Below are 25,864 nucleotides of genomic sequence, written 5' to 3' on the forward strand. Positions count from 1 at the left end.
TTATGATTTCAAAGTGCTGAACAGAGCCTCCAGTGAACCAAAGAGAAAAAAAAAAATAAACAAACCAAAAGAGACATTGAAAAACATGTTTTTTTCTTTTTTTCATGTTTCTTTTTCAAAAAACAATGCACAACTTGTACCACAAGATTTGAAAAAGCTATCAGATAAAAACACTTCAAAATATTAGTTTTGTATTGTGTATATATATATATATTTATATATTTATATAATTTGTACTTTCTCATCTGTTCAAACTGCTGCCGTATGATAAAGTAAGCGAGAACGCCCAGTCAGTACGTGTGTTCAAGCCCTTGTGGAGCCGGCAGTCTTTGCAAAATAAATACAAGCACAGGCGAGAAGGAGAAAACCATGCATATAATCCGTTTTTACTTTTTTGTACATACAAAAGACATTTTTGCAACAATGTCCTCCATATTAATAAATGGCAAAGACAGTATAAACATACAAAAAGCATGAACGCGGAATGTTTCATTCCTTCCATCCTCTCTCTGCACCTGCATCTCACCGGCCTTCTCTTATCCTCCTCCTCTTCCTGTTTTTAAGTGCTTGAAGCCCAATTCTAATCTTTTAGTCTGTTATCCTAATGATAAAATCCCTTGTTTTTTTCTTTATAATAATAATAAAAACTACAGTAATTTCAAGTCTGTGGAACTTCGTCATTAAAAAGTTAGTGAGCAGACTGGGCTAATTCATCTCAATTGAAACCGTTACCTTACAAGGTGAGTCTTAGTATTAAAATAATTTAGAGTTTGAAATAGGACTGGAACAAACACACAAACACACACACACACACACACACACTCACGTTCTCTCCTCTCTCTCGTCGTTTACAATAGCACTTAGTAAATTGCACTTGTTTGCAGGTTTTTGGGGTGAGATCAACTGTGATTCTGGACATTAATGCACTCTGTCGTTCTGTCTGTGTGGCGAAGGCCTCCCTCAGAGACACTCCTACGTGTTTTCTCACACACATCCACTTCGCTTCTGCCAACGACAGTTGATATGTCATAATCTGGCATCTGAAGCTGGCGTTTTGGATCCGCGCGTATGTGTGAAAGGACAGTTCGCGTGCGCTTGTGTGTCTGTGAGTGTATGTTTGTGATGAACACAACTGCTGTCATTGAGGTGGATTGTGGTGGAACTTTTGGACCGCCTGCAAAGGAGCCGTAAAAGACACACTTACACACATTCTCGCATCGTAATACTTCTCCCGATGTGCCACACTGAGCTATAGGCATCACTCTCATTCCCAGTGCGTTTTACGCCAGATAAGCTCAAACCCTGCCTCGTATCTACACTATCAGGCGCAGAGCAGAGATTAAAAGCGCTTATATGATTGGTTTCTCCTCAGACACGTTTGTTTCCTGTGAGGATTTAGGGACTCGTGGGAAATCGAGTTCAGTATCACTGTTAGCTACTGGCTCTGTCCCTTCCCAGGGTGAGTTTATAGCCGTTGTGGGCGTGTCTGAGTGAGCTTGTGGGCGTGTCAGTGGTGTGCAAAAGTGGGCGTGGTCATCAATAGGGCAAGGTGTCCAGAAACCTATCGATGAGTGGCGGGGGTGGGACCAGGTCCTCAAGCTTCAGGTAGAAGATCCTCTGTAAGCCTTGCGTACGCTGAGACCGAAGCTCCGCCCTCAAGTTCAGCACAGCTCCCACTGGGGGTGGGGCCTTGACAGTTGAAGCCACACCTCCCGCGCAGACCGAGCTCAGATGATCTCGCAGGCAGCAGATTAGTTTGGATTGCAGTTCCTCCACTTTTTTGGGCTCCTTCAGACCAGGACATTGTTCTAAAATAAGAGGAAAGAGCGGGAAAGAGGTTGAGTGCTTTTAAGTTTATTTACGTTTAAAATGTCGCTACATCTGCACCACAGAAGAAGAAAAAAAAACACATCCCATACAGACACATGACTTAAAGGGTGAGTTCACCCAAAAATGATTTCATTAATTACTCACCCTCATGTCGTTGGACACTGGTAACACCTTCGTTCATCTTCGGAACACAAATGAAGATATTTTTGTTGAAAGCTGATGGCTGAGAAAGGCTTCAGAAAGGCCTCCATTGGCATTCAGTACATTCCCACTGACCCACTCACAGGACCCATTAGGGCATTAAAGAAGACATTACAAAGTCCATCTCACTACAGTGGCTGTACAATCATTTTACGAAGTGACAAGAATAGTTTTTGTGCGCAAAAAAAAATCTAAATAATGACTTTATCCACCAAGTTATTGTCTTCCGTGTAGGTCTCGGATGTGAACTCAGCGTTAGCGGCGCTCCTCCTCTTCCGGGTCATGTATTCGAACGGCAGAGCTGCATCATATTCTTGCACATCCGTCAAGTTCTCGTCATTAACTTAGTGGATAAAGTCGTTATTTTGATTTTTGTGTGCACAATAACTATTCTCGTCGCATTGTAAAATGATTGTACAGCCACTGTAGTGAGATGGACTTTGTATCGATGTCTTTAGTGCCTTTTATGGGTCTTGTGAGTGGGTCAGTGGGAATGTACTGAATGCCAATGGAGGCCTTTCTGAAGCCTTTCTCAGCCATCAGCTTTCAACAAAAATATCTTTATTTGTGTTCCAAAGATGAACGAAGGTGTTACGGGTGTCCAACGACATGAGGGTGAGTAATTAATGAAATCATTTTCACTTTTGGGTGAACTAACCCTTTAACTCACTTTGTATTACCGTAGCAATATCTGTGGTTGGTTTAGGAATTGAGAAACATTTTTATTTCACTTTTGAAATAGTACTGAAACCAAATTATTTTCCTGCCGTTTGGATCACTAACATATATAATGCCTCAACATGAACAAGTGACTGATATAGACATAATAACATATTACATAAATTAAATATTATTAATAACTATTATAGTTCTAATTCCTAATCAGAAGCCTAGTGAGACTTTCTACCACACTTCAAGCTACACTTTGTGTGTAAGTGCCCACAGTATGTCTTTAGAACCGAAGAAGTGCAATGGGATGCTGGCTTGCTGTGTGTGTATGTGTGTGTTTGTGTGTGTGTGTGTATGTGTTCCAAATCTATGCCTATGTCTGCATTCAGCCTACTCCCTCTCTCACTCTGGCTGTTTTTTTTCCTCGCTTTCTCTGTCTCTCCCTCTTTCCTGGGGGATGATCGATGGCACTCTTTCACCACAGACACTTTTAGAGGGTCGATAGACTGAGTGGAGAGAGGGAGAGAGAGAGAGCTAGAAAAAGAGAGAGGTGGGGACTAGAGCTCTGCTGAGTAGCACTCAATTCCTCTACAGAGTTAAGTGCTGCTCCATAGGGGCATACAAACACACACACACACACACACGTTCCTCTGTAGATTGTGGCAGAGAAAGGGGAGGTGAAGATTGGGAGCTGGGTGGGTGACTAAATAAATTGATTGATATATATATATATATATATATATATATATATATATATATATATATATATATATATATATATATATATATATATATATATATATATATATAACCGTTTCGTTTCCCACACTTAAATTTGCTGTCTTTAAAGTCAACATGGTTTCTATTTTTATTATTTTTATTGTGAATTATTCATTGGTGCATTGGTGGATGAAATATTTGTCTTCGTAATCTTTAATCAAAGTGTAATATTTAGCATTTCCTTTGAAACGATTTCACATTTCCACTAGCCTTTTCTCATTAAATATGCAGTTTCAATGTTTCATTACAGAAGTAAAAAGAATGTGATATGACATTTATTTTCTTTTTTAGATTTCACATTGTTTGTTTTAACATTTAACAAAAATCTGAATATCGCAAAAACATTTTTGCGAATAAAGCTTCCACATTCCATCCACATTATATTGATCGAATGACTCATTTACATGACTTATTGAATTTCATTTCAATGAAATCTGAAAAATCGCAACATTTAAAAAACAGTGTTTCTATTGCATGTAATATTTTCTTCTAAGAGAATTATTCAGTCATGACTAGCTGAATTTTATGCAAAAAATCTGAATATTGCAAAAATGTATTTGCGAATGAAACATGTTACAATGTCCAATGATACATTTTCTTCTCTGAGCAAATGGTCAAATCACGTGACTTTTGAGTCAAAGTCACGTGACTTTTATTGAAACAACTATGATTTTATTTCATAAATGCTTTTCCAACATCATTTGTTTTAATTTGATTAACAAATATAATTTGTTTTATTTGAGTAGCATCTCTGTGTGTTTCCACTCAGCAAGTTTTATGCAATATTCCAATTCTTTTAATGCTTTCCAGAATGTGCCCATGTTTCTGTACGTGCTGTGAAAGGTGTGTTGGTCTGTATATAGGTCGACCTGCTGTTTAGCCTCTGTGTTAATAATGCATGGTAAGACTCGAGCACCTGCTGACCCAAACACACACACTGTCCTACTTTGTCAACCAATAATCAACTAACTCCACCTGTGCTCAGAGAGGAGAGGCGCACAAACCTCACACCATCTCTGTGTCTCTTCTGTGTGTGATTAATGGGGATTATTTCTGCTGCCCAGGTAAACCTAATCTCTGACAGCACCTGCCCCACACCTGTGATCACTGTGACGACTAGGGCTGGGCGATATGGCCAAAATTTCATATCCCGATATAGCTCATTTGATATCCCGATAACGATATACATAACGATATAGCAATTTTTCTGTTAATTCAGTTTATGAATAGTCTATACAAAATTGCAATGTGGAAATGCAGTTTGAAATGATATACAAAACAAATAAAGGTAGTATGGACTACATTTTTATTTTATTTAGAACCTTTTTTTTCAAGCAAGACTGTTGGTAAAGTTAACACCTGCCTAGGGATGTTAACCGATGACCGTTTGACCGATGGCTGACCGTATCAACGTTAACCGATCAAAGTTGTCGGTTAAAATAAATAAAAAAAGTGATCTCTAAATTAGGCTATTATAGACAGTGGACTAAACGCTACTACAGTTGGCCGTCTCATTCCAAAATCTTTTTGTGTGATTGAACATCCCTCGCACTCAATTTTTCATAACTCGCCTGTTTGTACTTAATAAACCAATAAAAACATTCTGCACGAGGTCACAGCGTTTGGGTTTGCGCGCTCACAAGGTTTGCAAAAAGTAAACACTCGAGGTTAGAGCCAGAGCAGACGACAGTATGAAGCGTGCATTTGGCTTTAGATGGGCTTACATTTGGAAATATCTTCATTTCAGCGGTAACACATAAGGTGTTGATCGTCTTTCTTTATTATTGTTAGCACTACCTCGAACTAAAGCGGCGTGTCTTCGGAGCTGTCATTTTCTTAAATGAGCCGCGGCAATGATTCAAATGAGCTTCTAACGCTGGACAAACGCCTTTATTTTCAACGCGATCACCTTGTACCCAAACCATTTCGAAATTAAGGAGCCATTTGTCCTCAGATTACAAACAAGCTCCTCTGCGGCGCGTTTGCGGGACTCGTGTTTCGCGCTGTGGGGGATTTTAAAAAAGTGACGTGAGTGGAAGGGAGACGGCAGCGCTTGGACAGTGCGTGTGTGTGTGTGTGTGTGTGAGAGTGAGAGAGAGAGAGACAGAGGGAGCGCAGCTCGCGGCTGTTATTTCAAATAGCGCAGCATATTTTAAACTAATTGGTTAACCGGTTTCAACCGGCTAATGAGGCTCGGTGGTCGGTCAAGAAAATGTTTAGTTTTCGCCATCCCAACACCTGCCATTAAAATATTTCAATAAATGGCTATATGGTGTGCCAAGCGTAAAAGCCCGTAGCAGCGTCTGTGTCTGAAGTTTGCTTTGAGCGCATGCCACCACTCTGGCATAATTACTCTGAGAATTACCCTGGTCTGAACCGCGTCTACTACCGTCTCACGTTTGTTTATGTATTGCAGCGTGCATGGGCATGCCGTGGCGTGAGGTGCATCTTGACGTAAAATTCTGCCGTAAACGCCTTATCGTGGCGTAAGCGATAGAGCCTTATATAAAACGATAGACATTTTCTATCGTCCAGACGATATATTTCGTCATATCGCCCAGCCCTAGTGACGACTGCTAGCAGCCGCACAAAAGGGGTGTAAATATACAAAAACAAGAACGACAACGGGAAAAAGGAAACGGCAGGAAGTAAATGTGTGCGTGAAATGCATAGAGAGGGGTTTGGGTGCGTTTCAGAGGTTGTGTGGTACCTGTGAGGAGCACTAGGGCACACAAGCAGGAGAACGCAGGCATGTCGAGGTTGAGACCCTGCAGGTGAGCGCTAAAGTCTCGGATAGAGTCCAGCCATTCTCCGAAGCCACGTAGACACTGTAGCCGGTGCAGGACCAGGCCCGTGCAAAACACAAACTTCTCGTCCACCAGCATAGACCTGAGCAAAAGAGATGAAGAACTGTTGTTATTTATACTGCTTCAAGGTGCTGTTTGAAGCCACGAGTTCAGCTGCCACCTTTCATCTTTTAATTAATCGCCGTTCTTCTCGTTCCCTTCAGAACAGGTACCTGTTTCAATTTAGTAAGCCTCTAATTCTGTACGTAGCCACACACACTATCAGAAAGCACACACAGTCTTTGCTGTGACACACGCTGATTATCACCTCTCTCTGATTCATGTGATGATGATCTGCGCTATGATTGGCTGCTGAATCTGTGTTTAAGGCACACTGCACGGAAACAATTACCATAGCGACAAATGAAAGCCAGTACAGGGAAGAGCACATCAAAGATAGGAATGGACCTAATTATGCCAAGCTTTCCCAATTAAAGCTTTTAAAACATTCCTGAGATTACACTCACACACTCTCTCTCTCTCTCTCTCTCTCTCTCTCTCAGGGTTGGAGGGTTCTGGGTCAAAGCAGTAAAGTTTTATCTTCACGGTCTCACTGAAATCTCAAGAAGAACGTTTGTGTGTAATTGAGGCAAAACACCAAAAACACTCGCTCTCCACTCATCCAACGCTCTCTTCTTCTTTTTCCTCTCCTTCACCATCCACTCATCCTCTCTTTCTCTTCACTCTCAACCCTGCAATTTAGGAAGAAAAACTTCCTCTCTCTTTTCCCGTAGAGTGCTGGCTTCTGCTGCGCGAACTGTTCTTCATTAGTCTGCACGAAAAACACACACTTGTATAGACGAGGAGAGGAGGAGTAATGGAAAGGGGATGAAGGGAAATACGGCGAGGAGGAATATTTGAGAGTCATCTTCCAAGCCGCTTTTGAAGCCCAATGGGGTAAATAATCAAAATGTGTGCTTCATTAATGCAGTCTAATGGTTTTACGCCACTACACTTGAATGCATATGTACAGAAACCACAAACACACTGCTGGCGATTTTATTTTGGAAAGTGAGAATCACTTTACCCAGCCTATTCACTCCAGTAGAGCGCTTGAAGTGAGTACTATGAAGGGCTTTACGCTCTTGTGTGTGGGCGTCTGGAAAACCCTACATGAAGACGTACGTCACTTTTAAAAGCGGAAAGTTACCTTAATAACAGCAGCAAAATGTATGCTTATAGCCCTTAAAGGAACTAAAAATATATTTTTAAATAATTTATTTATTGATTGTTTGCTTATACATATTTGTTTTTGACAATATGAGTAAGTAAATATGTCTTTTTTTGGGGGGGGGGGCTATCCCTTTAAGATTGTTATAGCAAATAAAATCTTAAACATTGCCTTGTTGTGTCTTAAATTCAAACTTCTTTTAAGCACGATGTCTCTCACATTCACATTTTATTCAGTTTATGTACACTACCATTCAAAATGATCAGGTCAGTAAGATTTTAAGACATGAATACATTTTTGATTAAAAGTGACAGTATATATTTTTACAATTATATTTTAATTAAAAAAAAATGTTTCAAATAAATGTTGCTCTTTTGAATTTTCTATTTACCAAATAATCCTGGAAAAAAGTCTCATGGTTTCCACAAAAATATTAAGGAGCTGTTTTCAACATTGATAATAATGAGAAATGTTTCTTGAGCAGCAAATCAGCATATTAGAAAGATTTCTGAAGGATCATGTGACACTGAAGATTGGCGTAATAAGCTGAAAATTCAGCTTTGACATATGACACTGACATATTTAAGATATGAGATCTTAAGATTTTAAATTGTAAAAAATATTTTACAGCGTTCCTGTTTTAAATATATATATTTTATCAAATAAATGCGGCCTCTGTGAGCATTACAGACTTCTTTCAAAACATTTTAAAATTGCAGGTAAGATACATCGCAAGTTTAAAAAAATCACCACTTGTTGTAAAATGAATCATGAGGATCCGCCACCCAGGATCACATGATCATAAACGCCAAATTACTTTCTTGCATGTAACAGTCACTTCACTTTATGAAGGGTTCAAAATGCCATTTGCAATCAGTCCATTATCTACAGTGGCATAGAGAAAGAGGGAAAAGAGGAAGTGAGCAAACACAGAACGAGTGAAAGCTCCTCATTATTACAGAACAAAATTAACAACAGCACCCTTGAGGAGGGAAACGCACACATTCCTTTTACATTTGCGTCAGAGCAAGTCGGTCTCTTTGCCATCCATTCATTCATTAGCCTCAATGTGGCCACGTGGCCTAATATGTGTATGTGTGCATTTGTGAGCCACATCAGATACCGTTCTTTGGTGTGTTTTGGCGGTGTAGTCTATTTTCATCATGTGAAAACCGTGAACGTTTGCGAGCGGAAAATGTGCAAGTATTGTGAAGTCGCCACACATTGTGAGCGCGTATCTTGTGAGTTTTCAAGTGTCCATGACGTAAGCCCGGATGAATCCCCCCACTTAAATGAGTCAGAACCCTAGTCTGCAGCTCCCTACTGAGGCTGTGACGCCACCACCCACTGCCCTCCCTCCCCGCACCTGCTCCTACACCATCAGAGAGGGAGAGAGAAACACAGAGAGAGCACCAGAGCTAGTTAAACAGGGAGCAGCTGAGCTGAGACAAAAATCCACTTCCTGTTAAAGCAACATCAGAATGTCACTGAGTCACTGAGACACATCCACGCACGCACATTTCTCCTTAAAGTCAAGAAACAACAGGTTACTTCAAGTTTGGATTCAAACCGTTTCGGACTTTTGAGTAAAACGGAGATGCAACTTAACAATATGCAAGCGTTTGAGGTATGTAATATAAGTGATCGTCGAAACAGAGCTGTTTCTGCCACAAATAATGTCTTGGGAGGGGTAGGTGTTTAAGCTGGGGTGTTAACCTATAAACTTAAATAAGTGAATTCCGCAGGATCTTCCACACAGTGTCCATAGTAACCTTACAGTGCTGAATAGAGTGCGAGAACACACACTCGCGCTCACGCACACACACTCATTGTTGCATAGGAAGTCACAATGTAACTAATAGCGACTGCAGCATATTACGCAATATAAATCCTCACACTGCCTGTGAATGACTTCTTTCACAGTCATAATGATACTTTTCACCTCGATCTAATTTCTAAACCAGAAAGAAAATCCTAAGAGACTTATGCGACATTAAAAGCAAGTCATAGAAAAGTCTGTCATAGTCTGACAGTTGCTATGAGATATTATGAGTGTAAAGTGTAATTGCTATAACCGTTTCCTCCCACAGCTGTAGCCATTCTGAAGAGAACTGAAAATGACTAATTAGGATATTATCACAGGCATACAGAGTATTTGCATGTGGGCTGGGCAATATAGCAAATATTAACGATATATTGTTGTTAATATAATATTAAGCAACATTGTGAATATGTTGATGGTTCTAATGCACTATTTGGCATCTCTGATTAAAGCAAAAAAGCAATTAGAGTTCATTCCTGAGAATCAGTTCAAACTAATTTCCGATTCATAATTCTGATTCAGTGATTCACTAGTGTTATCAGAAATGTTCACTGAAGTCTTTATGTGAGATTTTTATATATTAAAATATTTAACTATTGTGTGTGTGTGTGTGTGTGTGTGTGTGTGTGTGTGTGTGTGTGTGTGTGTGTGTGTGTGTGTGTGTGTGTGTGTGTGAGCCTGTTTATGTGGTTTACTAACTACATGTCTATTACACTGCTATTACACTATAAATGTGGTTTATGAGGACATTTCAAATGTCCTCATATTTTAAATAGCTTTAAAAACATACTAAATTATGTTTTTTGAGAAAGTACAAACCAGAATGTTTCCTGTGATGGGTTAGGATAGGTTTAGGGGTAGGGGCAGTGTAAGGGGTAATACATAATACGGTTTGTACGGTATAAAAACCATTACGCCCATGGAGAGTCCTTGTAAACCACATAGACCAACATGTGTGTGTGTACTTACATTTTTTACTTAAAACATTGGAATTTTTTTTTTTTCTTGTGCAATTTAATAATTAATGCATCAAACATTTATATAACAACAACGACATTAAATATCATTCTTCTTTATATTTATTTAGTGAACAGTAAAGAAACTAGATTTTAAATGCAGTTTTCTTTCTTGCATTATACATTTTGAATCTACTTGGATAAAGTCATTGAACCTTTGCTTTTAAACAATATTAGATAAATGCATAAATATTGAGATATATACAAAAAAATATTTTGCTAAATGTTTTGCTATATCACCCAGGTCTATTGTTATGGATGTTTTAGTGTATGCTAAAGTTTGCATACTTTTGAAGTCAGAGCCATACACCGAAAGTCTACTTTAGAAGTATGAGTGATTTGAGATCTGTGTGTGTCTGCATGTACCTGTTGGCGAGGCGAAGCACAAAAAGCTCAAGGAAGGCAGAGTCAATGAGAAGGTTCTGGTCATCGTGGTGAAGCTCAGAGAATCCAGGCAGCCGTTCGGCCCAACAGCGCGTCACCTCCATGGAGCCGGTTAGCACTCTGTAGAACATCTGGATCTGCTGAGACTCAGATAGACCCACTGGCTCCACCGCACTAAACTACAGGAAGAGAGAGACAGAGAGAGAAATGAAAATGGTGAACCCTCTGATTCATAACAACTACTATATAATAAACTAATATTTGCATTTTTTAACCATTCATGGAAAATATGCTGGGACGTATCCATCATGAGTAAGTCACCATCTTTAACCCTTTCTCATAGTTCTAAATGACTCTAAAATGTGATTTCGAACATTTTTATAAATTCAAAAGTGTGCCTTGTCATTTATTGCAATAAAAAAAAGTGTCAATCTTTAAAAATAATTTTTTGGAAAGTACAATAAAATTAAATACAAATCGGGAATGGTTATATTGTTGTTTGAAGTCAAAAGAAAAAGTATGATTTTTTGTTTTGTAATTTAATAATTCATGCATCCAGTGGTTAAATAATGATTTCTGAAAATTAGCCTCATTTGATGCCAGGCTTTCCCCACATTTAGGTACCTGACTGTAGTCTAGTTCTCGGGGTGTAGATTGGGAATAGGCCCGCACTAGTGCGTTCAGCAGGCTGAGGGGAGGTGATGGGGGCGAGGGCTCTGGCTGCAGGGGACTCTTTGGTTTAGACGGCAAGCGACCTCTCCTCCCCTTCAGGTTGTCTGTGCGCACCACTGTATCAAACAAAACAAACAAACATAGTGAACACAGGTAAAACATTTAAATAATATTAGAAATTATTATAATTCAGATCATACAATGCAATTTCCCAATTAGTGATAATGTATTTGAACACCTATACCTAATAGTACTTTACACGTCTGTTTAGCAGCTTTTTAAAAACTTCAGAAGTTTCTCTCTATCTTTTTCTAGTGCTTGACTGACCAGTAGGGGGCAGTTTAAAGCTGCACGATTGCAGGTCTTGGAGGGAACTGGGTGAGCAAACGTGAGAGATAATGAGAACAATGTAGCCTATGTCTGTCCTAATCACCGGCCGAGGTGGATAAGATGATCTAAGGTGTGATCTTTTTAAATCAGATGGTATTCACACTTAAATTCTACGAGAATTAAATTTCCCCATGAACACATGTGCTTGTGACTGTCCTGTGTGTTGTGTTATTACCGGTTGTGAAGCTGCTGATATGCTGTGATTGCAGAGGCGAAGCACTGCCGGTAAACACCTCCATTATAGTTTAATTCATGCATTCATACTAACCAACCAAACCAGCTACGAGCCAAATCTGTATTAATCCACTCTGCTTCTTGAGCGTACTGTGTGTATCTGGAGGTTTTAAGTCATTAACATAAAGAGTGTCTATCTCCTCTGCATCAGTCTCTAACCAGAGGTCCATCCGAGGTCATATGCATCGGGGCCTATTGTGTGATAATTGGCTTGAGTGGCTTGGCCAGACACATATTATAGGTGTGTGTGTTTGTGTGTGTCTGTGTTAGATACCTTCTTTCACCATGCCTACACTGAGACACTTCTGGAAGCGGCAGTACTGGCAGCGATTTCTTCTCCTTTTGTCCACAGGGCAGTTTTTACTGGCCAAACACACGTACTTCGCATTCTTCTGCACCGTCCTCTGCAGCCACCGACAATAAAAAAAGAAAAAGGAGAGAGAGGGGAAAACAATAAGCTAACAGGTCTAAACATTTCATTTATTTAATTTGATCCCATTTTTGGCTAAGAATTAAAAAGGAAGCTTGCAGGTCAGATTTTAATTACAATGTGAAAAAGCGCCAGCTCCATCAGGATAATTAGATAAAATTAATTTCCCAACATGCCTTGCCTGCAGGAGGGACAATTTTATTAGCGCAAGCCACTGACAATGAAGATCAGTGCAAAGCGTGCTGAGGCCGCTCCCGCGAGACATCCCGCGCCGCATGATAAAATTGTTTGTGAAACTCGCGGGTCAGCTCACGGCACCTCGGGGTTTTGGCGGATCGTGCCTCTGCAATAACCCCCCCTGGAGTTGTTTTCTCCTCGGCTGGATATGCACGATTATTACTGACCTTATTAAAATAAAATAAAAATGATCTGCGAGCACTCCCGTCGCTAAAAACCGTAGAAAAGAGGAAAAAGACTACACAAGCTTCAGGTTAAGACATCAAGTGCACGTGCTACCGCTGAGCCAAAAGATTAAGCACTTGCGTGAGACCAGTTAGTTCTGTGGTAATTGAGGTAATATCCCAAACAAACAAAAACAATGCTTTAACAAGCTACAACTGCGGTCAGTTTAATTGTACTAAAAACGTAAATCGACAATGCTGGATTCATTGTGCAGTTATGCAACCAGTAGTTAAAACTGTAGTGGGAAACATAGCCTTCATGATAGTCATCTAGGTATGAATTTTATTATATCTTTACAAACAAAACAAAAAGGTTACAGTTTATCTTTGTGTATCAAGTGATAGGCCCACTCAAGTCATTTTATTTTCTAGTTTAATCCGACTTCAATTTTTTGGTTTGTATTAAAGCACTTTCAATAAAAACTTTAAAGACACATCATAAAACACAGCTGTTTCCAACAGGTGTAAATGAAATCAATTAAACCACCTGCTTTTCCCAGGAAGCTTAAATTTTACCGTCAGGTGAAGCTACCCCCCCCCCCCCCCCCCCCAAACACACACACGTTATCCTTGTGATTTGCACGGCTTCTTATATTTCACTTAAATTGAACATAAAACTACCACGGCGGTGTACTAGAGTGGACTAATCTCCCAGTGGGCACACAAATACACTTGTTAGCTAGGGGAGTCTACTCAGTTACAGCTAGAGTCACACTGATTCAGTATGACTTGATTAGAATACAACCTGTGGAGCACATCATCTCAAAAACACCCTGGGCTTAGTCGGAAAAAATGCAGCCACCTCGTCGTTTCCCTCTGAACCACATGCACGAGTTATGTGAATGCAACTCCATTCTATACTTCATAGCCGGTTCAGACTGTGACAGATTCTGTCTGTCGGTCACGGTCAGTGTACAGTGCTCAAAACAAAGGTTTTATTGCTGCAGGAGCTCGCTAGATGAATAGACATCTCATGATGTTCATAAAATGAGATAAACGGCTGTACATATGACGGCCATTAAGGGACAGAAACATCTTCTGTGTGTGTACGTGCATGTGTATTTGTGTTTATTTATGCTCTAAACGATGTCACAGTGCAAAATTGTCAAGGTTACAATAGGTTTCAGACTTTACTTTTCAATGGGAAAAGGATAGCTGAGGTTATTGTAACTTTTATGAATATATCTATCAATTTCTCCCCACAAACAAATGGCAAAATGCTTGAATAACACACAACACTCCTTTATATATTAAGATTCCGAAAGGAGCTTTTCACAGCAGTGCCATAGAAGAACCATTTGGTTTGAACATAAAGAACATTTTATTATTCAGAAGAACTATTTTCCACTGTAAAGTATATTTTGTGTATTGAAAAGGTTCTTCAAGGAACCGTACATGCCGATACAGTGTTTGTACTGTCTAACTCCCATCATTCTCTAATGCAAGCACACATATCTACAAACGCACACACACTGAGCTGTGGTCCAGTGCACAGCAGGGTCCGTAGGGTCGGTAAAGACAAGCAGTTGTGGATTCATGACATGTAACATGTGCTAATGGCCCTGTCGCACATTAAAACCCCTTAGGGAACACATATCCCCCTCTCTTCGTCCTTTCCTCTCCTAATCAGAGATGATCAGACCATCTTCTCTGGCCCTCTCCTCTGGGTGTGTAATTAGACGTGTGTGTGTGGCTGTTCAATGGGAGAGGTGGAACTGGGTCATCATTAATTGGTTAAGTATGTGTGCCTGCGTGTATTGCGCACTTAGACTGTATTATAAGATGACTGTGTCTGTGAATTAAGCACATTTTAGTGTGTTTATTATTCAGCAATGCCATAATGCTGGCACAAATGCACATCTGTCTTTGTTGCAAATGATTTAATAAATGCAAGTTCTAATTCAGTTACTAGCAGTTAAGAGCTGTTAAACTTTTATTCCAGTGAAGCGGGTTGAATGTGGAGGTTTTGTGAATGAGCGAGCCTGTGCCGACCCTCCATTAGGTAGATTTTCAGACTAAATATTCTTACTCGGAGGACGTTATGAGTCAGAGAGCAAATTACAAACCAAATAAATGGTGTGAAAATAAGTGATGTGAGCAAATAAGAGAGAGAAAAGATTTTGCGCACTGAAATTTTCCTATTATTTACAGTTTTTCATTGTGAAACAGCAAAACAGTTTGTATTCAGATGTAAAGTAGAATCATAAGTGAAATGATTTAGAGGCTGTTAATGAACACAACTAAAGCCAAGGGGACAAATCTGAATAAGTGGTTAAATGCATCCACACACCATTAAAAATGTATCTTAAAAACTAATGTACTAGAAATCAATGTGCATGAATATCACAATAAACCCTATTGTGTAAAAACACATTTATGAGAATTTTTAAAAGAGTTAGCAGTTTGACAAAAGCTATACACTGCCACACAATACACCAGCTTGCATTAAAATTCACCTGCTAATATTTATATTGTGAGTTAATGAGTTGCCTGAGATAATTAAATGGTGAGTGTTTTGTGAGTTAGGGGTGACGCCTGTGTGAATGCATAAAAAATAAGTATGCTGATCGTCTAAGACTTGCCAATGTGCATATGTCATTGTTTGTGGATGTCATTTGTGTGTGTGCATGTGTGCCAGTGTTGCAGTAATAGCTACAAAGCCTCAGGCTTGCCAACCCCTGCTTTTATTAATTACTAAATAAAAACTAATTGTGAAACTAATTGAAAAGAGGCATAATTTATTTCTGCACCAGACCACAGGCCATTTTCAATTATTTCAGCTCTGCCACTCTCGCTCCTTCACTTCCATTGTAAGTCTTTCAGCAAAGTCTTTGTATATTTTAAGTCTTCTCACTGTTTCTGTAATATTAACCTAAGCAAATTAAAAATAATACTTACCTTTTAATGTGAAATATTTTAGATTCAATGTAAATGTTAAATTGAATCCCAATTGAAACTTTCTATGCTACAGACTATCCTCAGTCTGTGTGTGTGTGTGTGTGTGTGTGTGTGTGTGTGTGTGTGTGTGTGTGTGTGTGTGTGTGTGTGTGTGTGTGTATGTTTCTGGCTACAGCTCCAAGCTGCTATATTTTAAGTGCGCGCCGCTGTCACACCTCTAACTGGTCACCGAGGGAAACGACCCTCACAGACGCCGTGGCAACCGCCGCTCAGACGATTTGTGAGAGCACTCAAAGACACACACACACACACACACACGCACATTTCACACTCAGTACACACAAGCCAATGCTTTCATGAAAAAGGCTGAGCAAACCTGTCACAGTTGTGCCTCTGAAACTGAAACTAAACAATTTTTCAGTTTTTGTGCACATATTTTCTATACAGCTTCTTGTATGTCACATAGGCCATATCCCAACCCCCTCTTCAAAACGAAACAACAAAAACACACACAGCTCACTGAAGAATCACTATTCACATAGTGGGCTTTAACCTTGGTTCAAACGCCTGCAGAGTGTGTTACAATGGTTGGTTAACCCTGAGCCTCACACTCAGAGAACGAGGTGCGATCGGTGTAGAGCCGCGTGAGGCTCTTCAGCCAAGAGCTCCTTTCAAAGCAAAAACAAAACTAATGACCACTAATGAATACACAATTAACAAACACTACCCTGGCCACACCGCCACATAAGAGACAAAAAAAACAGCCACACTGAGTGACACACACTGTACAATAAACCAAGTACAACCCTCTTACACTCCATTTAATGACAGACACACTCAAATACACAATGAGGCATGCTATTCAAATAAAACACACACTGAGGAACACGTATCAATCAACATAAACTCAAAACACCCACTTCAGCGTCTACAATACTACAACCATGTGCAATACTAAGAAAAAATGTAAAGCATTATGGGAAATCCAAATGAGAGATTTCCCAACTGGCAAGTATTTCCTGTCAGTTCATTTCTTTTACTAGTTTATTTCTCTGATTTAAAGGGATAGTTCACCCAAAAAGAGATATTTTGAAGAATTGTTTTTGTCCATATGGGGATAGTCAGGGGTCTAAATCAGAGGTTCTGAACCAGGGGGCTGGGGAGGCCTCAGCAAACTTCCAAAGGGGCCATAGCTTAAAAGTATTTCAATTAATAAATTATTATTAATAACGCTAATTCATATTCAAATGCTTAAAAAGATAAAAAATCATAATTTTAACATTTTTTACTCCTCAATAACTACTGTTATTGAAACTTCTGGATTAAAAATCAGTTCAAGTTAATAAAACAAGTTTGAAAGCCTGCAGTTTTGCCATAATTACAGCAGAAATTCTCTGGTCCAGAAAGTCACTGGTCCAAAACAGCATATGACCCTACTAAATTTCATTGTACGAACAAAAAGAAACTTTGAAACATTTTCTAAAATATCTTCTTTTGTGTTCCGAGGAAAAAAGCAAGGAGAGGAAAAATGTATACATGTTTTCAATTCATGTTTCATTTTTGGGTGAACTATACCTTTAAAGGCCCAAGTACACGTGAGTCAGTTATCCTGCAGTGGAATCCTCCTGTTTGCATTAAACAGAACAATAAAACGCAAGTACAGCCCTCTTATACTCCATTAGGATAGGGCTTGTTGTATGATTCTTTAAGTGATAGTGTGTGTCACTAAGGATTATTATTATATTTGCAATGGCGTACTTGCGTAAATAGTAGTGACAATGATGGAACTTGGGTGCGTCTGTATTTGATCTGGTCGAGAGTTTTAATAAGAAAACGAAAGACCTCTGCCCTGCAGAGATGCTGAACTCTTACCTTAAAAAAGCCTTTGCAGCCCTCACAGGTGCGCACGCCATAGTGCTGACAGGCTGCGTTGTCTCCGCACACCGCACAGGTACCCTCTCCGGAGCTGGTGCGACTGGGCGGAGATGGCAAACTCTCTCCCAGAAGTGGCGGGCACGGGCCCATGCCCAGAGAGCGGAACGCCAGGCCTCCCGGCTTACCCATGTTCAGCGGGTACATGTGCGAGTGCGTATGGGAGTGCACGTGTGAGTGTGTGTGCGTGTCCAGGTTGGGTGGCACATGTGAAGATGAAGAGGAGGATGACGGAGAGCGTTCGGGGCGCAGCGGAAGGCCGATGGCGCTGTCGTAGCCGCTGGTGGACGGTGGGGCCGTCTGCTCGTAGAAATGGGGGAAGCGAGGGCTCTTCAGTGGGCCTTCAATCAAGCAGGGCTGGGGAACTGGGGGAAGACTGTGTTCATCCCACAAGAAAGAGCTGCTGGGTGGCCCGGGGTGAAGCGGCGTGGGGGGCGTTGAAGGGGGAGACTGCTTAAAGTACATGGAGCTTCCAGCTATTGCTTCGTCGGATGGTGCCATGGGTGGGTAAGACTCCTCCTCCTTCTTGATGATAGGGCGTTGAGGAGGGAGTTGATACAGACAGGAGGGTTTCGGCTCAAAGCCGCCCTCCACAAACACATTAAAACTGGGCAGGGAAGTAGTGGCGGCTGCCGCCGAGATCTCCCCCCCTCCGAGCTCACACTTCGTGTAGTCTGTCGCCATGAGGTCAGCGCTGTAGTCACCATGGTAACCAAAGGACTGGGCGGAGTAGCTGGACCCATGAGGTGCTGGGCCGTACTGGGCCTGAACGCAGGGCATGTCTACAGAGACGGGGAGAGATGGAGAGAAAAACGAGAAAGAGGCTTAATGACTATCATATTGCCTTTTGGCTGAACTTTGTCTTCAGGTGTGCAGAGGATGTGATGTCAGAAACACGGCATTTCAGTACTATTCTGTTAGTACCAAGTTAGTAGATAAACCATTCCTGGAAACATGGGTTAGGCTGTGAGCTGGTGGGCACACATGCAAAAAAAAAGTAAAAATGCACGCCTCATTCCTGGCCTGGATTCTCACTTGTTAAAAAGAGCAGATTAAAAGATCTTCTGGATTCAAAATAATTCTGTCATTATTCATGTACACTTATATTGCACGATTTTCTTTTCTCAGTGGACCTCAAAGATATTTTCAGCACCTCTTATTTTATTTATTTATTTTAAGTACAATGAAAGTTACTGAGGCTGACATCTCCACTGAAGAAATTCATACATAAGGACAACATAAGGGTGAGTAAATGATAACAGAAGGAGCATTTCTGGGTCTGGTGAACACTCATTAATAATCATAATTATTCAAATATGTCCTTAGTCACATTTTTTTCTGGATTGGAATTGCAGGCCACTCTTGTCAGCAAACAGTCCAACCCAACATGTGCCTACACTTAACTCACAAATCATTTTTTAATTATCTATCAAAAGTCATAACATTTCGCTCACTTTGCATAATAAATGCATAGATGTAAGCATGAAAACTGCCAAAAAAATACGCGCACGAAAAAGATGCTTTCTAAACATAACGCATAAAAGTTAATCAAAACAATTTTAGATAAATATTCTAGATCATTTTAATATGTGCACCAAGCACCTGTTGAATAATATGTTCTTATTAAAACCCACGAGGAACTCCCTTGTTCCTGTTCATTCGTAGTAGGCTGTCTCCTGAGCCAGCTTTGCGCTCCAGGAAAACCATATTGCCAGCGCGCGCTCTCAAAGTTATATAACCTACAACTGCGCGCCTTGACACAGCTGTTTAAGTGCGTCTGTGCAGTTACCTGAGTCCGCTAGGAGATGTGTGTGTGCGTGTCCTTTGTTTGCTTATTTTCCCTAGGTGGGGAAGTGTAAACAGACCCGACGTCGGATTGACGCTGTCGTATAGTGATTCCGTAATGCTTGTGCCTCCAACACGTCATGTGTGTTTAGTAAAATCAGGAGGCTTATCAATTATGAACGCCTCTTTACCTGTGATGACTCGGACTGGGGCGCGCGCGTTCCATTTCCTAAGCAGTTCGCTGGCTATACATACAAACGCATATTGTGGCATACAGCATCATGGATAACTGTGAGTTTAACGTCGGTGAATATTTCTGTCACACCACTGGATTCAAAGGATATTGCACATAAACAGACAGAGGTTACCTAAAAATAAAGAAAAAAATAAAGAAAAAAAACTTTTCTTTTTCTGTATTGTGTGTATTGTGGCAGTTGTGTTTACTTTTCTTTAAATTAACAACAAACATACTCCTTATTAACCGCCTTACTTTAAATATTATTTTAAAGTTATAGGCTAATAGCTTAACTCATGTTGCTATGTTATTTTTTTCACTATTAAATTTAGCTATATGAACCTGTTTATTGTAAGTTTGGATGTCAAGATAAGCTAACCGTTTACAGATAAATATAATAAAAACCTACTTGGGTTCAGTGTACAAATTATGAAATTACTTTCAAGGGTGTAAAGTTAAATTAATTTATGTTACATTTTGGGCTGGGTGCATGTTCAACTGGTTGATCTCGCGCGCAACCCAAACAGTATTTTAGCGCCCCTAGTGCACATAGCAAACCATCAACTAGCCTTAAAGACGATTTAAACTAAATTGGTTTTAAATATTGCCAGTACTTCTGTTTTATCCATGTCAATCCATGTACCTCAACTTATTATATCCCCAATTTACAACTTGACACAATGTGGGCTACAAGAGAAGAGTGAAGACCCCTTCATGGATACTTACTGGGGAATGAATGGTTTCAGGGTCAATCTGTCTCGCGCTGGATGGAGCATTGCAAAAAACGAGTCAAACTTCCTTACACCACTGACATCACACAGAAAAAAAATATCTTTCTAACGTGCGCTTGAGATACACATTTTCTTCTCAAGACAATTGATTTACCGGAACTCCAGCCTAAGCAGTGTCATTCTCGTTTTACACTTGCAATTAAGATAGCCTAATAACAGTAATAGTAATATAATAATAATAATAATAATAATAATAATAATAATAATAATAATAATAATAATAATTTAAAAAAAATCGAATCCCCCTAAGTCAAAAATACGCCAGCCTGCGATATAATCAAAGGTAGACGTGCTGATAAAGTTGTTGCTTTTTTTTTTTGAAGATCGTGTTAAATATGGCATTTAGCCAATCAAGCTTTAGCTGTCTTTTTGACACACTTAAAGGTCAGCAATTTATGTAACACTAGACAAATCCGCGCGCACACACACACACACACACACACACAAAACAGGACACTTTCTGTCAGACTCTCTCGTGTGTATCCGTTTATGGTTAGTTTGCGCACGTGCAAAGCCCACAGCACGTCGATCCTCTACCTCAGCTCCACATTTCACCATGACACGGATAATAAAAATGGAAACGGAGCCAACGTAACGTAAAAAGTCCAAATATTAAAAAGGTCTAGACCACATAAAGTCATACTGAAACGATGCTTTACAGCTCGAGTGAGTGAGTGAGTGAGTGTGTGTGTGTGTGTGTGTGTGTGTGTGTGTGTGCACCAGACAGCCTCACACAAATACACACGCAGGCTTAAAGAAAGCGCTTTAGAGGGATAAAACAGTTTCTAACCTCGAGGTGTGCATTTTAGATGGACAAAATGCAGCTGTTCCAATAACTGTGATCGCTTGTTCATTGTCAGAGTGCCATAGATCTAACAAACAAAAAATCAACGACATAAAAAAATAAATGCACATGACACTAACCAGTATGAATTTGCTCTTGAGGCAAAGAAGCAGCAGTTGGTGCAGCAAAAATACATTTGCGCAAACTTTCACTTTCTATACACTAAGGCAAACAGTGCTAACAGCTGCACGAGGTTGCTATGACCATGAAGAAGACAGTGTGTTGTGATAAAATTGGTAGGGTAGCCTACAAATAGCCTATAAAATAAAAGCTATAGGCCTAATATAGATTGCGCTCGTTTCATGTATTGGAACACAAGTGCATGATGCATTATCTGCTATATAAATGTCCAACCATCTCGACTCATGTTTTAAAAAAGAATTTGATGAGCAATGTTGTACTGAGACGACAATGCCTTTAAAAATCAGTTATTGATCCAGTTATTTGCATTTATTTCCGAAAACACAAACCAGCTCTCACGAAAAAATAGTTTAAACTACACCACATCAAAACTCTCTAGACATAGTGATTATAGTTTTAAATATAGGCTACTGACAGATTCGTTTTAATATAGCCTAGGCCTACTTTTAACAAGTACAAAAGCATATCACTGAGATTTCCTGACATTTCCAAGTTTCCAAAGTATAAAACAAACCACTTAACAGCACGTTCATCGGCGATAAGGTATTCAAAATTATAACAAACTTTATTATCTTACTAGTCGGTTTACATTGAGTAAATGTGATGCTCTTAAAACTAGAAGTGTAGGCTATGTAGTTTAATATAAAAGGTTTAAATGTGAAAAACATATCAAGTATGTTTGGAAAAGCTCTCCAGAGTGGATTTTGTTTTGTTTTTGTGGTACCTGATTGGGCTTTTGCTCGCTGAATCGTGGTCGGTTTCTCGGCTGGAGGCTGCACGCGTCTGGGGTTCGAGGCTGCTTCAGCACACGCGGCGGGTGAGGTATCCGGTAACCGGGACTCAGACCTGGGCTGCAGGCGCTCTTCCGAACCGGTGTCTGGAATCGGGAACAGAGAATGATTTAGTTCTCTACGACAAAAAAATAGAGACATACTCCAACTTTTCTGATAGTGTAGATTAGGTGAGTTAAACTTATTTTATTGTACTTTTTCTAGTTATTTACGTTTTAAATACAAGTGTGCAAGACAATAAACAAGAGTTAAAGGTTAAAAGAGCGTTCAGGCTCTACCAATATTTCCCAAGTCTAAGCAATTTTTTTTTTACCATGCAAAATGTAAAACAGATGCATTAGGTCACAAAAATTCATTTACTGGCATTTTGTATATTTTTTTTTAAATCAGAAAATAACACAAATGTCCACATCATTAACTTATTAATTCTATTCACAAATAGGCCTACTGGAATATTAGGTTACTTAAACAGAAATATAATAAATAAATAAATAAAAATAAAACGTTGACAACGATGCAAACGCAACCTTTGGAAACAACCCAACATTAATCAAAAAAGAAAAACCCAAGTAGGCCTTCAAAAAAATGGACAAAAATTAAAAACACTCGATGAAAAGTAATGCATTCAAGTCGAGAGGAAATACATTGTTTAAGCACACACACACACAGACACACACACACACACGCACGCGCACACACACTAAACAACCACAAAATCTCACACATGCATGCAATCTATAACGGATTATTATTATTTTTCCTTCTGGTGCTGCATTCGACCATGAAGATTGAACAGTTTCTAGGCGTCTAATAAAATCTTGTCATGCAGTTTTTTGTTGTTCCATTAGCTCCAAATAAAAGGCAATCTCGGTGACAGTTGGATAATATTCACCTGTGCACTTCACTCACCGTAGTCTGACTATCCCCGTCTTTGGTCAAATAAAACACAAGCGCAAAGAGCCCACCGAATAGTTTTTAAAAGCGACTAGCGCCCCCTCTCTGACAGTGGCGCGCTCGCAAAAAGCCAGCCCTCGAAATGAGCACTGTCTTCAAGTCCCTCAAACTGCCAGAATCAAAACCCAGAAACATTCATGTTTTGGGAATATTAAAACGGCAGGCAGTAATTTATGGTTTCATTGACAGCTGTAGTCAAAAATTAAACAGGCCAAAATTTTGGAGAATTTCGAGCGTCCTTATAAATAAGCTATTTTATTTCAAACATATAGCACATCGTAGGCTACTATGAAGCTGGCAGCTTTCTGTAGACTTAATTATGTTTGTTTTTGAGTTCAACCTTTTGTCCTTCTGAGGTTAGGTTATGTGTGATTTTGACAGAGCGTGTTTCAGTGTGTACGCATGGAGCCGCCGGTCCGCTTGTGCCCCGGTAACCTAGAGAACCGCGAGAGAGCACTGAAGCACGCGCTTTGTAGAGGCGCTCCGTTCTGCGTTCAATAAGCGCGCGAGATAGAGGCTTTCCAGCAAACACACAAAGAAAGGGAGAGAGTGGAGATAAAGGGATGGGAAAAAAACAAAACAAGTACAGTAAATTAGCTTTGAGAACGGGATTTGACACCCGACGGGGACAGAGACCTGAGGGGAAAAAGAGACAGAGCCTTTACCAGGCTATGTACTCTGTGACCCGATCTCGCGTGCTTTGGAATAAAACTAAAGTAGGCTACAACTCACTTGGATCACTTCTATGATCAATACAAGGCTATTGGCGTATCATACACATCTTGGGGGCGGGACCACTCTCACTATTCTGACATGTAGGCTATACTGCCAATGCAATAAACAGCCTAACCTACTTCTGTATAGCTTATTACCAAGTTTTACGTTTTAATTAGGCTAATGTGTATATAGGTGTGCCCATAAATAGCCCAAGTGTCATTGCATCGTGTGCCTTGATTCATACTGAAATGAAATTCACACCACTTACTACAGTGAAAGAAAGCACATGAGCGTGTTTCTTGTGTATCGGTGTTAACATAAGATTGTAAACACCACACAGACACTCCCGATATACTCAGTCACGTTTTATAAACTCAGTCATGTTGTTTGTTCAGAAATTACAGATTTTAAGGTCTTCTAAAAGCAGGGAATTACAAACTTTACAAATGTGTTGGCAGCCTAGCTCCTTAAAAGCAGACCCTGGCAAGAACTAGCCTTTAGAGTGCGAGAATGGTAAATATAAGTCCTAAGTTATTTGCGACGACATCGTGAATGTTTATATTTGATTACTGGCAAATGTGGATTTCACTGTGTATATTGGCGCGCGGTCCTTCCGTAGCTATAGCTTCATGGCAGAATGAATGAAGATCGGTCATCTCGTTGAAACGTGGCAAAGCAATATTGACGAGACTCTATATCAAATAACTTAAAGCATTCTTGATGCAGATACTACTACAAACGAAAAAAAAAACATTCGCGGAATATTAAGTCACGCTTTTAAGAAACGCGGAGCGCGCAACACTCACTCCGTCTACTGGGCGCATCTCACGAGACTCTCTGCCGGCCCCGCGCGAGCTCACAGCGGTTTCACCGGGGTGAGTAAGAGGCATCTCATTTCCATGACAACCTGAGAGAATATTATAGGCTACCTTTCGCAAATTAAAATCGGATTCACGCCATCCGTCTACAATGACATAGCACACAAAACAGTTTATTTACGCGGTGGGGGATCGGACATTCAACAGGTCCGGACCAGAAAGTTCTCTATAACATAATGTCATGCAGAAATATATGAATGGAGAGCGCAATACAAATGACACATAACAGCCAAAGCATGTTTCAAGAGATTTTACATTTCAATGCGTTCAGTTGTGCGTTTGTTCTATAAAGCGTATTGAATTAAATTCACACTTACTTGATTTCTGTTGAGGTTCCGTCTTTACATATGTTTGTAAAGCCCTAATAATTCCTTGTACATATCCAACTGAATTTTGTAAAAACTGAAAATAGTGGTTGAATGGAAGTTGGCTTTAAAGTCGCAAAAGTTGATGGATTTTCAATAAAAAATATTATTTGACTTATTTTCCTCTTAGCTAAGAAGAAAAAAGTACTCCGTGGTTCTGTCAGCTCCACTATAACAGAGTCGGTGTTAGTAACGGAGAGGATGCGCTGAGCTTAAGTTGCAATGTGCCTTTGTTTATGTGGCGCGCTGAACGAGAGAAAGTCTAATAGCACATTTATGTGTGTGCCTCTACATAGCCAGCCTGGAATGCGCTACGTCAATGTGACGCCATGGGAGAGGTGACGTCGAGCCTGCTTGCACTAGCGCTCCCCCAACCTCGCTGGTACAGTATACACATAGGCTAAGCCGTACAGTCCATGCCAGGAGAGAGAGAGAGAGAGAGAGAGAGAGAGAGAGAGAGAGAGAGAGAGAGAGAGAGAGAGAGAGAGAGAGAGAGAGAGAGAGAGAGAGAGAGAGAGAGAGAGAGAGAGAGAGAGAGAGAGAGAGAGAGAGAGAGAGAGAGAGAGAGAGAGAGAGAGTTCCTCTGACTCTCTATCGGAGGTACTCTGAAATCGCGCGGTAGGGCAT

The 25,864-nt window shown here is 40.1% G+C and overlaps 1 protein-coding gene across 3 annotated transcripts; it reads right to left on the bottom strand.

The window, feature by feature from the left end:
* Positions 1–25,525, bottom strand: nr4a3 (nuclear receptor subfamily 4, group A, member 3). 3 transcript variants are annotated; one of them, XM_067448590.1, is made up of 9 exons: positions 25,190–25,525; positions 22,257–22,409; positions 21,338–21,419; positions 17,677–18,518; positions 12,290–12,419; positions 11,344–11,507; positions 10,702–10,898; positions 6,191–6,369; positions 1–1,808 (listed from the first exon to the last, which is right to left on the bottom strand). In XM_067448590.1, exons 3-9 carry the CDS (start codon positions 21,399–21,401, stop codon positions 1,537–1,539), a joined length of 1,848 nt encoding a protein of 615 aa, XP_067304691.1. In that variant the 5' UTR covers positions 21,402–21,419; positions 22,257–22,409; positions 25,190–25,525; the 3' UTR covers positions 1–1,536. The 3 variants fall into 3 exon arrangements, with proteins under 3 accessions (XP_067304691.1, XP_067304693.1, XP_067304692.1); XM_067448592.1 differs by lacking the exon at positions 25,190–25,525 and adding an exon at positions 23,233–23,250; XM_067448591.1 differs by lacking the exon at positions 21,338–21,419.
* Between the last annotated feature and the right edge of the window lie 339 nt (positions 25,526–25,864).

The sequence above is a fragment of the Pseudorasbora parva genome, chromosome 7 (assembly GCF_024679245.1).
Source record: "Pseudorasbora parva isolate DD20220531a chromosome 7, ASM2467924v1, whole genome shotgun sequence".
Taxonomy (NCBI): domain Eukaryota; kingdom Metazoa; phylum Chordata; class Actinopteri; order Cypriniformes; family Gobionidae; genus Pseudorasbora; species Pseudorasbora parva.

Coding starts and splice junctions, on each gene's coding strand:
- nr4a3 (XM_067448590.1), bottom strand. CDS start 21,401: ATGAACAAGCGATCACAGTTATTGGAACAGCTGCATTTTGTCCATCTA. Junction 11,508..12,289: donor TGTAGGCATGGTGAAAGAAG/GTATCTAACACA, acceptor TGTTTGATACAG/TGGTGCGCACAGACAACCTG. Junction 10,899..11,343: donor GAGAACTAGACTACAGTCAG/GTACCTAAATGT, acceptor CTCTTCCTGTAG/TTTAGTGCGGTGGAGCCAGT.